The following is an 11,268-nucleotide window of genomic DNA, read 5'->3' as shown; positions in this document are numbered from 1 at the left end:
AAAGCTTAAAAAGTATGATTAACACAAATACCATATTGGAAATAAAGCTTTCACTGCTAATTTATTGTTGAATTTTCTGCAGATGATGATACTGTTGCACTGATCTCTGGGTTTTGAGAAGAGGATGCTTTCTTCATAACTCACTGCAAAAAGAAAACAAACACACTTTTTAAAAATGTGTGGATCCACCAGAACTCACATTGTTACTGTATTCAGAAATGTCTTTTGTATGTGGACTGATTAATCTGTACAGTTTAATAATAATAATCCCTAAAATAAAAGGAATGTAAAAATGTAGTATTTTTATGACATTGAGTCCACTGTATCCTACTCACCAGGTAGGGAAGTCCTGTGCAGAAAACGAGGCCATATACTCCTGTATCATAAGCTGTGAGAAACCCATGGTGTCTGTGAAGGCTATGAATCTGTCACATGCTCCACACAAGTTGTCCACTATGCTGGCACTCACAGTAACAATCAGCTCCTGGGAATTGCTGTAAGACAGCTGGAAGTGTGACATCTGCTCGATAATCACAGTTTTCTCATCACGTCTCACAAAGATATTATTTCCTGTCAGGCTGGAGTCATTAAGCTTTTTACCATTGACCTGTAAACAGCATGAGATTTATATTGTTTATTTTGAATGAGAGGTTCAGATATCGGGGACATCTCGTATAAGTGCAAATAACATTTGACAATTTGCTAAATAGGATCACTCACTTTATTGAGGAGAGTTAGATGAGAAAATCAACCCAGCCTTATCTTTGTGTTTAATTTGAGGCTGGAGCTAGGAGATGGTTAGCTTAGCATACCATAAAGACCTAAAACAGGAGGAATCATCTCGCCTGGTTCCGACAAAATGTTACTAAATCTGGCTACCAGCACCAGGAAAGCTCTTTAATTAAAACATTTTATCTAGTTTGTTAAGTCTGTATAAAGTGTGCTGGACTATTAATTGGCAGCAGGGAGCTTTGATCTCCAAGTCTCTGCTACCTCAAAGATACAAACAGCCTCCAGAATGACCCTGCTCCAAACTGCACAAAACCCTGGTACCAATCTTTCTCATGTAACTCTCAACAGGAAAGCTAATTCCCTAATCATTTTTGAAACATTTAAAAATACCAACCCAGGTCTCCTGTCTGTCAGTGACGGTGATACTCAGCTCATTGAAGAAGACATAAACGGCAACCACGCTCTTCACTCTGGTCAGAGGGCACTCTTGGAGCTTGGCCACAACTCTGAACCAGTCGGCAGCTGATTCATCACAGTGTGTGATGATCTCATAAGCTCCCATGACAGAGATAGTGCCGGTGGTGCCACTGAAGAGCGTGATGAAGCCTCCCGTCTCCATCCAACACTCCTTGGGACGGCAGGCAAGGACACCGTTTTTGAGCTGGCATTTCTCCGTAACACCGCATGAAAACTGCTCACACTCGACTTCACCAGATGTTGTACAGTTGCAGATCTGCTGGCAGTCGTCAGATACCACAGTATGGCCAATCTAAAGAAGAGAGTAAAGCAGAAACAGTCTGAGCATTGTGCAACCTAATGTAGTTGCAAATGACATTTCAATGCTATGTCAAGTATCTTCTTTTTAGTACATTGGATGGGCAGTGCGTGAAATACTAAATAGATTATTTTTCATAATCAAATAACTGTATGTATACCAGTACATATTTTTATAGTGTAAACATCATCATTTAATGTTTGTATAGGTATAGATAAATGAAGGGTATGGCTGAGATGAGTCCATTACCTGCTAATTGAACATCATTTCATTTTAATTTGCCAGTGTATATCAATGCATTTCCAGGGAATGTAACTTTGATAGAAAACATTTCAATCAATCAACTATATTTGTCACATGAGTTTACATTTGGGATGCAATCTCAAATGTCATTATTGGGGCCAAAAAAGGCATTTTTAACCAGATCAGTGTGGGCTATATTGAGCTATTGAGCCTGATCCATTCCTGTTTAACATCAGCTACCACACACGTGTTCCTTTTGTAAGACCAATTCAGACCAATGTGACAGGTGCTTAGCTTAGTTTAGAGACATGTTACAGGCGTAAACTACCATTTCTGCCAATGTCTGCCTGGAAAGCAGGTATTATACCTTAAGACCTACAGCTTTCTTTGGAAACTTCACAGTGGATACCTTACCTTGTAGGTACGTCCATTGTGGTAACAACTGCATTCGTCCAGGGCAACGCAGCCTGTCCCATTGAAGTAGTATCCTTCATTACAGGCGCAGCCCTCAGCACAAGTGGCAGGGCAGCTGATGGTGTCGGTGAGACCAGGACACGGAGAGCCACAGGTTTCAGAGCAGATCTGGTAGTGACTGTTTGCAGGACATGTAATAGCTACAAAAGAAAGCATTTAGGATTAACTGAAGCCACAAAAGCATGACAGTAAATTCATGGTGTGTAAAGAGAAAACTAGACAACTTTTTAAAATGTTTAAATCTCTTTTCTTGGACTCAAGGCTAGTTTTACAAATATAAAACCTCAATGGATTAGAAAATCATGTTATAAAGAGTTACATTTTAACTTGTTGCATTTAAAAGTGATGGTCTATGCGAACCTTTAGCATATGAGTTTCATTTATCATACAGTCAGGAGTACTCACGGCAGAAATCAGGCGTCCTCCAGTTGTCAATCTTTACTCCGATGGTCTGACAGTCAGTCACGTACGCTGAGATACTGTTGCAGAGAACGTCTTTGCGTCCCTGAGACATACAGACGTCATAGACACAATCTCTGTAGTAAGACTCAGGATTTATTTGGCTGTGGCAGGCAGCAAAGGGACCAGTAGCATTTGTGATACTTTCACAATCTTTCTCAAAGATTTTTTTTAGTGTGGCGTCACATTTAGGGCACTGGTCTCCACTGCAGCCATCCTCACAGACCACCCCCTGCACAGCCACCTTCCATGCTGCTCCAAAGGTCTGGAGGTCCTTGGTAATTTTCCCGTCAGGTAGTTCTAACGCATCTGGCTCGCTGTCATTAAAATTTCCACACAGACCACAGGTTTTGCCCTTGTAGTTGCCAGGAACAGTCACAGTGACTTTGTAGATCATATCGTAAGTCACTTTCAGTCCGAAGTCAGTTACAATAGCATAGTGAAAGCCCTCTTGGAAGACTTCTACTTGTCCATCATTGAGGTTAAGAGGAATGGTTAATAAGGTGCCATTCACCTGAAGAGGACAAAAAAAGGATCAGCTGTGTTATTTTATCGGTTTCGTTTGAGCAAATTCTGTTGTTATTGAGAAATAAAATAAGTATACTTTATTTTATTTTTAAAAGTCTTTAATTAATCAATAGAGGACAAAACATTCTTCAACACTTACCATGATCGTTCTGAGTTGATTCATTCGGAGGACTAGAGTGGTGTTGTACACCTCCACAGCAACAAGCTTGGCTACAGCCACATTTGGCGTATCTGTCATTGTCCACTTCTCATTCTCTACAACCACAGAGAAGGCTTTGAGCCGTGAGCCCTCCAGGTGGCACGATCTAGCTGCGGTGTAGGTGCAGGTGCCTTGGAAGTTAAAGGTGTGGTTGGTAAAGGTGTTGTAATGTGGATCACCTGCGATTTGGCACGTTCCGTTTCCCACTGGATGGCATGATCCAACATTGTTGGTCAGCACACAAGTCTCAAACAGCCCACAAGAGTGTTTCTCATGAAGCATCTAGTGTAACAGAGATATGTTTAGATCAGCTATAAGGTAAAGTGTTTTGAAGAGCTAAATTCTTATTGGAAAAAACCCGCTGCCTAACCCCCAGCAACATACGTTCGATGTTATGTAGGTGATCCCCAGACATAATTACATTACATGTCGATTTCTTTTTTTTAAGATTGTCAATATAGTTTGCTGATCGCCATAAAACCACCTTCATTCAAACTAAACCTCAAACAAATAAATACCTATTTTAAAAAAGGATATAAAGCTTACCGTGCCATTTTCACTGCAGGTGAACATTTGCTGACAATCTGATGACAGAAAACTCTGTCCCTGCGGATAGGTTTTGCCCTTGTACAGGCAGCCACACTGGTCAGAAGACACACACTTGTAATCACTGAGTAGGAAGCCATCTTTGCACTCCCATGCTTCCTGGCAGGGCCTCTTGCAGGTAGAGGGAGCTAACCTGTTGTCACAGGTTGCATGGCAAACATTGCCACAGTGTTTATATTGACTGTTGGTTGGGAATTTCATCTTAGATATAGGACAGAAGTCTGGTGCTCTCCACTGGGACACATTGACTCCTCTGCTTTGGCATCCAATGGTGTAACGGCGGAGATGGCTACACCAGGAGCCTTCTTTGCCATTGTAAAGGCACACATCATACACACAACTCTGAAAAAGTTTTTCAGGATCTATGGTGCCTTGGCATCCGCTGAAGGGGCCTTTGGGATTTCGTATGAAACCGCAGTATCTATCCGTCTCATATTTGTCTTTCTGGGTGATGTCACAGCTGGGACAATCCTTGCTGTTCTTGCAGCCATCTACACAGCCTGGGATCTCGGCAACCCTCCAACTTTTTCCCAGTTCCTCCGCAGACTCAGCCTGTGTGCCATTCTTCAACTGCAGGTCATCTTTCGGGTTGTGATTGTAATTGCCACACATACCGCACATTGCATCTTCATATGTACTTGGTACTTTGACATGAACTGTCGATTGCCAGTCATAGGAGACTAGCAGGCCAAAGTCAATCTTTATCTCAGCAAAGTCACTAAACTGGTTCACAGTGAAATTGCGTTTATATTTGACAGGTAAGTGTGTAAGTTCTCCATTTATCTGCAAAACAAGATTGATACATTAAAAAAAACTAAAATAGCAATCATCCTGTGATAAATGTGCTTAAGGGTCTCTCACCATGACAAAGCCTTTGTGTTTTCTTGAGACAATAATGGAAGTTCCAGAAAATTTGACCTCCACCAGCTTTGCACCAGAGTCCACTCTTTTACCATAGGCATCATTCTGCACATAAACTTCAAAATGTGGCAGGGAAGGATCTTTCGAGCAGACCCCAGCCAGCTGATACACACAGTTGCCATGGAAGCTGTAATCATGCCCATCAAAGGTCTCGTAATGAGGGCCACCAATCATGCTGCACTCAGCGAAAGTAATTGGGTCACATCCAATGAGGTCGTCAACCACATTGCACTCATACCCCTTAGGACAACCTGGTTTCTTACAATCCACTTCCTTTGTAGTGCCGTTGCACGTGCACCTCTCTGTACATTGGTCATCAGTGAAGACAGAAGCTCCAGACTCTATGTAGAGGCTCTTGTCTTTGTACAAGCAGCCACACTGGGCTTTACTGACACACTCTGTGCCACTGAGCAGGAAGCCCTCGTCACAGACACACGTCTCCACACAGCTTTTGTTGCACTTTGCGGTTGCATCTGGGTTTTCACAGGTGGAAGGGCAGGCCTTTCCGCAAAACTCATAATGACTGTTCTCCGGGCATGAGGGTAGAGCTATTTCAGAAAAAATTGCATCATGTTACCATCACAGATTGTAGGTGAAACCGAAACAATACGAAATTTGTCAAATACTATGGTTACTCACGGCAATGGGCGAAGTGCCTCCAGTCGTGAATTTTCACGCCGGCCCTCTGACAGGCATCGGCGTACACCTGCAAGGTGTTACACAGGAAGTCCTTGAACCCATCACCCATGCACATATCAAACAAACAGATCTCATGAAGGACTTTCGGGTCAATGACAGAATTACAGTCACTGAGCGGTCCATCCATAGCGTGGCTGAGAATACCGCAGAACATCCTGGAAGTGATGCTGTGAAAAAAGCTGTCATCATCACAATTTTCACACTTGCCCGAGCATTCGTCTTGACAATGAGCATCATCTGTCACATTAGGAACTCTCCAGCTCTTTCCCAGGGCCGCTACATTGCTGCTCTGTGAGCCAGAAGGAGTCACCAAGTCATCCTCCTTTTTGCTGTTGAAGTTCCCACACAGGCCACACACCTTGCCGGACAAACTGCCCGGCACTGTGATGACAAGATACTGCTTCCAGTCATACTGCACGGTCAAGCCAAAGTCTGTCTCAACAACGACAGACAAGCCGCTCTGTGATAACTTCAATTTCCCATTTCCCAGATTGATGGGGAGATTCCACAATGTGTGGTTCATCTAAAACATATTGAGAGACATTGTTTAATTCAATAAGTGATATTTTTTTCACAGACTCCTTGAGTAATAACAGTAGTCGTGTTTATTTAAAGACTGTACTCACCCTGACAAGGCCAAACTCTGAGCGCACAATGTTCACAGTGTACCCATACACCTTAATGATCACCTTGCCAACAAACGTGACCTTTGAACCATCAAGTTTGTCATTCTTAGCATCAACCTCAAAGGCTGGGTGGTCCTCATCAACTTGGCAGTTCTTGGCCATCGTGTAGGTGCAGCTGCCCATGAAGTTGTAGTAGTTGCCGTCAAATGTGCGGTAGTGAGGATCTCCCATAGCCCAGCAGGTTCCCTCTTTAATGGCTGTTTTTTTGACACATGTTATTGAGTTTTTTTCTTTCATCTGGCACACCTCATCTTCTAAACATTTTGTGGTACTGCAGTCATGTCTCTCTGAAAAATTAGAAGAAAAATTATACATGCACTTAGATTATAAATGCACTTAGATAATATGTTATGTAAGGCTAAACTATGCTAAACTGCACTATGTTATGCTGCACAGTACTGTCAGGGCTCCATTAGCACCCCCGGCCCGTGGGGGGGGGGGGGGGGGGGGCTAATGGAGCCTCGCAGCGGTGAAACTGTGGCGCGCTTAGACTGTAGGTGCGTCGCATTTGCGCTTCAGATGAGGCTCCCTCCGCAAAATGAAGAACCCTCCGCAAGATGAGGCCCCCTTCCGCGAGGTGAGGCTCCACGCAGTCTACGTGATCGGCCTGTAGGGAGGGGCGGCCCTGAGTACTGTAGGCTATACTGTTTGATATTTGTTAAGTCATCTTGTGTTAGGCTGATTGTGAATGCCATATCTCTTGTAATATTTTTTTTAAATAAACATTTAGTAGTTAAAATCTTTTGCCTCCAAATCAACTATGATGATTAATTGAAGTTCTTAACTATTATCTTGAGAAATTGGTCTTTAGTTTTCTTGTGCTATCCGGCTGGTTATGTCGTTATCTCTAGTTAACAAAGCTCATGTTTTCGAAATGACAAAGTACAAACTTGTGATTCTGAGAAAGCGGGATTAAAAAAGACTTCATCGGTTTCCGACTGAACTTTGCTATTCTATGCATTTCATTTCATAATATTGTGACTCAATCTTTACCTGCTGGGTCACCAGCTGCAGGGGATCCGTACCCATTAGCATTAGCAACACCATAACTGTAGACTCCGAATGGAGAGTCAGGGTGAGAAATTTGATAGAAGTTTGCCCCAGTGCTATAGTACATCTCAGCCCAGGAGTAATCAGTCCCATCCACCTTTCGCCAGTTGAACGTTGTAGTTTGGGGCTGGGGGTCAATTTTGATGCCATCCAGGTGTTTGTTTTGAGCCACAACTATAATATAGTTGTAGAAATCTCCCTGTCCCTCCAGGGAGTAGGAGGTGCTGAAATGACTTGTGGGCAGTATAGTCATCAGGAAGGGATCAACAGACTGGACTACGTCATCAGGACCTCCGTTGAATTCAAACAGCACCTGGACACCTTTGTCTGATTTCAAATACATAGGATGTGGCCACTGAGACTGGAGCTCGATAGTTTGTCCTGCAAACATATGGTAACTCTGCACCTTTCCATTGAAATTCACGCTTATTTCAGTGTGCTGGGATGCTTGGACGATAACACTATCATATCTAGAAAATAGGTTGCGGTAGGGCAGGGGTGCAATGATGAATTCTTTCCCCCAGCTTTTTACAGGGAGAAGTTGTTCATAGACATGGTTGCAGGCAGTAAACTTCTGAATACAGCTATGTCCGGAGGACACGGCGACAGGGAGGCGGGACACTACGTTAGTACCTCTCAGGTTATCGTGACTCTGAATCTGAACGGTCTCAAACGGCTCTAGCTTCAGGGACATCTTGCTTTGTCTCCTGTAATATTTCCCTTGGAATCTCACAGAGCCCTGTAGTAAAATCTCAACAAAGTTAGGCTCCTTGTGGTTTGTGATAGAAAATTCTTTAAAGGTGCCTTTCAGGTTGCTGTTAGGAGTGAATATGAAGTAGTCAGTTCCCCAGTCATTCACTGGGTAAATCACAGAGGTGTCGGCAGTGTACTGCTTAAAGTTGAGAGACATCACCGTGATATCTTGGCTCGCCTCGATCAGCACAGTCTTATTGAACTTTTCACTGCCTCTCATCTCCACACTGTCAGGTAGTTTGAAGGAGCCGCTCGAACCAGGACTAATTTCCTTTTCAAAGACCTCACCCATAGCAGACACCTTGACCTTGGTGCTGCCTTGTGAAGAAGGCAGAGCAGTGACCTCAACCAGGAAACGAGTATCTTTAGTGTCCGCGTAAAGGTTCTGCATGAAAGATGTGGCAAACTCTCTTCCTGCTGGTGAAGCAGAACAGAGTCCTGGAAAGAAATCACAAAAAATGAGAAAATAGGTTAGCAGAAAAATCTAAGAGTAGAGCTTCATCTTTAAATGCCAGTGAGAACTATTTATTTAGTATAACATAGAACATAGACATAGAACATAGAAATACCACAATGTAGAAATAATCGGAATTGTATTTAAATAAAATTGATACAAGTATGAGCATGAAAAAATACCAAACGATAAACTCTTCATGATAAAAAAAATCACCCATTTTAGGCTATTGTATATTATATTAGTGAGCATTGGACAGATATTATTGGTGCATTATTGTTGTCAATGCTTTAATGCAGCTGCTAAGTTGCTAATAAGCGGATTTTTACCACTTAATATACTTTTTTGATTATAATTTAGTATTCATTATATGAATTTGCTGTAAATACATAATAAAGTCATCAAATAAGTGTGGTGGACAAAGAAACAATACATTCATAATTTTGCTTCGTATGGAATTTTGTCACGTATGGACTTAATAAGAGAAATAATGAAGTTATTTTCCACCAATGTTGAATGAAGTGACATGTTCTCCTGACAGTCTGAAAATGTAAATATAGAAATGGTATGTACTAGTTATAAGTGATACCACTACGACGAGGCAATTTTTCAAACATAAGCACATTCATAGCAGTAAAAAATGTGCTTTCTTTTGTTGACTTACCACTGAGCAGTACAACCACCAGACAGTAGACCGGCCCTTCCATTGTTGAACCTGAAATAATTTAAACACATTGACAAAGTTAACCATACAATAGCATTAAAACAACAGAGCACAATCTTAGACACACAAAAAAACACTATTCAAATTGTAAAAAACAAGTATCTACATTTCCAAGAATATACAAAATGATGGCTGTCTGACAACTAACAAGCATGTTATCATTCAGAAAAGAACCGAAGGCAGGAGTTTAACAAGAGGCAGAGACAGGATTTTGGCACAATGTAACCCACTTCAAAAATTCATGAAGAAGGGAATAAGATTGAAGAGGTGAGCACTTTGACAACGCTATATCCAATAATTAAACTAAAATTGTATTAAAATGTAATGTATTTTCTACCTCACCAAACTTTAACAAATAAAAGATTTTTGAGCATGAAGCCTTCATTAGAGCATTTCACAATTGTAATAATAAAGCACAAAGGGTATCTTCTAAGATATAAATACTCAAATCAAGCTGTTACAGCAACATTTAGCTTTAAACCATATTTGAGTGGTTTGTTTAAGCACATTTATGCGTCTGTAATATTTGCAAATCAACCTTACCTGAACCACAAAACCAAGGATCCCGTAAAAGGCATTTCCATGTATTTCCTTTTATTTGTCTTGGTAATGCAGGGAAAGCCAATCAGGGAGAAGGTGACAGGGCGTGTCACGGATGCCATGTCATCAACCAAATCACTAATCAAAAGGCAACACTTTCTCTTGGCAAATATTACAAGTCAGGTGAAAGCCAAATTCTCAACTTGTCAGGGTTTTGTTGAACTAGTTTAAAGAATCACAGGATCATAAATGGACTCACAAAACACCCTCTCACCTAAACATAATGCTAAATGTATGAGGATTGTGATGCGCTAAGCTTCAGACAATTCAACAGTTCGACTCAAATTAAATAATAGACTTACATCAAAAATTATTATGATTATTACATGATAAATGCAAACACCAGGTGATTTTATATTGTAAGACATATTGTACCAATTTTTCCAACCACTTTTACTATTTTCAGGTAAAATTGATCTAGCTTAAGGGATACATTAGAAATATATTAGAGAGTCTCTAAGGACCATGGATACCAAATAACAAAAACAAACGATAGAACTATACTTCCATGAGAAAGATATGAATCAAATTACTCAGTATTTGACATTTGCAGATTGCATTGGCGATAACAGTGCACATGTGAAGGGTGGAGGAATGACACAAAGACACACCCCAATAAACACCCGAAACACAAAAGAGACCAATCAAATACTGATGGATTTATTATGGACTTAGTCATGTTGTTGAAATATATTGACATTATATATATATTATACATGATATAAAATATCTCAACCATCAGCTAGCTTGTGATTCAATCAACTTTCTAACAGAACAATGCCGACAGCTGAAATAATTGTGCGAGAATTGTTTGAATTGTAGGGAGGGAACTCACTGATTGTCCAGCGAGTGCATCCTTCCTTCCTCTCACATGTAGCAAATCAAAACTGTCTGTAGATAACGATATGCGAGGAGAGGTTGAGTATTTCTGATTACCGAAAGCACACTCAGCCTGTTTTTGAAAACAGGGGTTAGCGAGTTTACCATAAAGTCGGACATTTCAGAGTTGTTTTGAAACAGGTGCCAGGCTGTGCCACCTCCCATTTTATCCAGTCAGCAAAGCATCACCGGCTTACCAAACAAGTGCTCAACACTTTTTTCCAAAAAAAAAGAAATCCACCAAATGAATTCACAGATTTTTCTTCCATTCGTATGATTTTTTTGTTTTCAAATATCCTTTTGACATAGAGAATTGTTTTGGCATGTGTCACTTATAGTGCAGATGGGACACAGTTTTCGTTTTAGCAGCTTAGAAGCAGATTTGTTGGTATATCAATCACAAGATGCAGTTTATCACAGTATTTCTCAAACTCGATCATGCTCTGATGAACACTTAATTCCCAATCAATCTGTGATGGGGCCTTT

The 11,268-nt window shown here is 41.1% G+C and overlaps 1 protein-coding gene across 2 annotated transcripts; it reads right to left on the bottom strand.

Moving 5' to 3' along the window:
- Window positions 1–51: 51 nt before the first annotated feature.
- LOC307023185 (IgGFc-binding protein-like) lies at window positions 52–10,858 on the bottom strand. 2 transcript variants are annotated; one of them, XM_079656294.1, is made up of 13 exons: window positions 10,739–10,858; window positions 9,244–9,294; window positions 7,316–8,563; window positions 6,263–6,609; window positions 5,577–6,159; window positions 4,878–5,485; window positions 3,957–4,799; window positions 3,351–3,692; window positions 2,630–3,197; window positions 2,165–2,364; window positions 1,127–1,501; window positions 336–607; window positions 52–143 (listed from the first exon to the last, which is right to left on the bottom strand). In XM_079656294.1, the coding sequence occupies exons 2-13, from the start codon at window positions 9,284–9,286 to the stop codon at window positions 134–136; spliced, it is 5,439 nt and encodes a 1,812-aa protein (XP_079512420.1). In that variant the 5' UTR covers window positions 9,287–9,294; window positions 10,739–10,858; the 3' UTR covers window positions 52–133. The 2 variants fall into 2 exon arrangements, with proteins under 2 accessions (XP_079512420.1, XP_079512421.1); XM_079656295.1 differs by having other exon boundaries at window positions 336–505.
- Between the last annotated feature and the right edge of the window lie 410 nt (window positions 10,859–11,268).

The sequence above is a fragment of the Notothenia rossii genome (assembly GCF_949606895.1).
Source record: "Notothenia rossii genome assembly, chromosome: 10".
NCBI classification, from domain to species: domain Eukaryota; kingdom Metazoa; phylum Chordata; class Actinopteri; order Perciformes; family Nototheniidae; genus Notothenia; species Notothenia rossii.
Note: the sequence above shows the minus strand (reverse complement) of the source record. Positions and strands in the feature narration are given on the sequence as shown.

Coding starts and splice junctions, on each gene's coding strand:
- LOC307023185 (XM_079656294.1), bottom strand. CDS start 9,286: ATGGAAGGGCCGGTCTACTGTCTGGTGGTTGTACTGCTCAGTG. Junction 6,610..7,315: donor TGCAGCTGGTGACCCAGCAG/GTAAAGATTGAG, acceptor CTAATTTTTCAG/AGAGACATGACTGCAGTACC. Junction 4,800..4,877: donor AACACAAAGGCTTTGTCATG/GTGAGAGACCCT, acceptor CTTGTTTTGCAG/ATAAATGGAGAACTTACACA.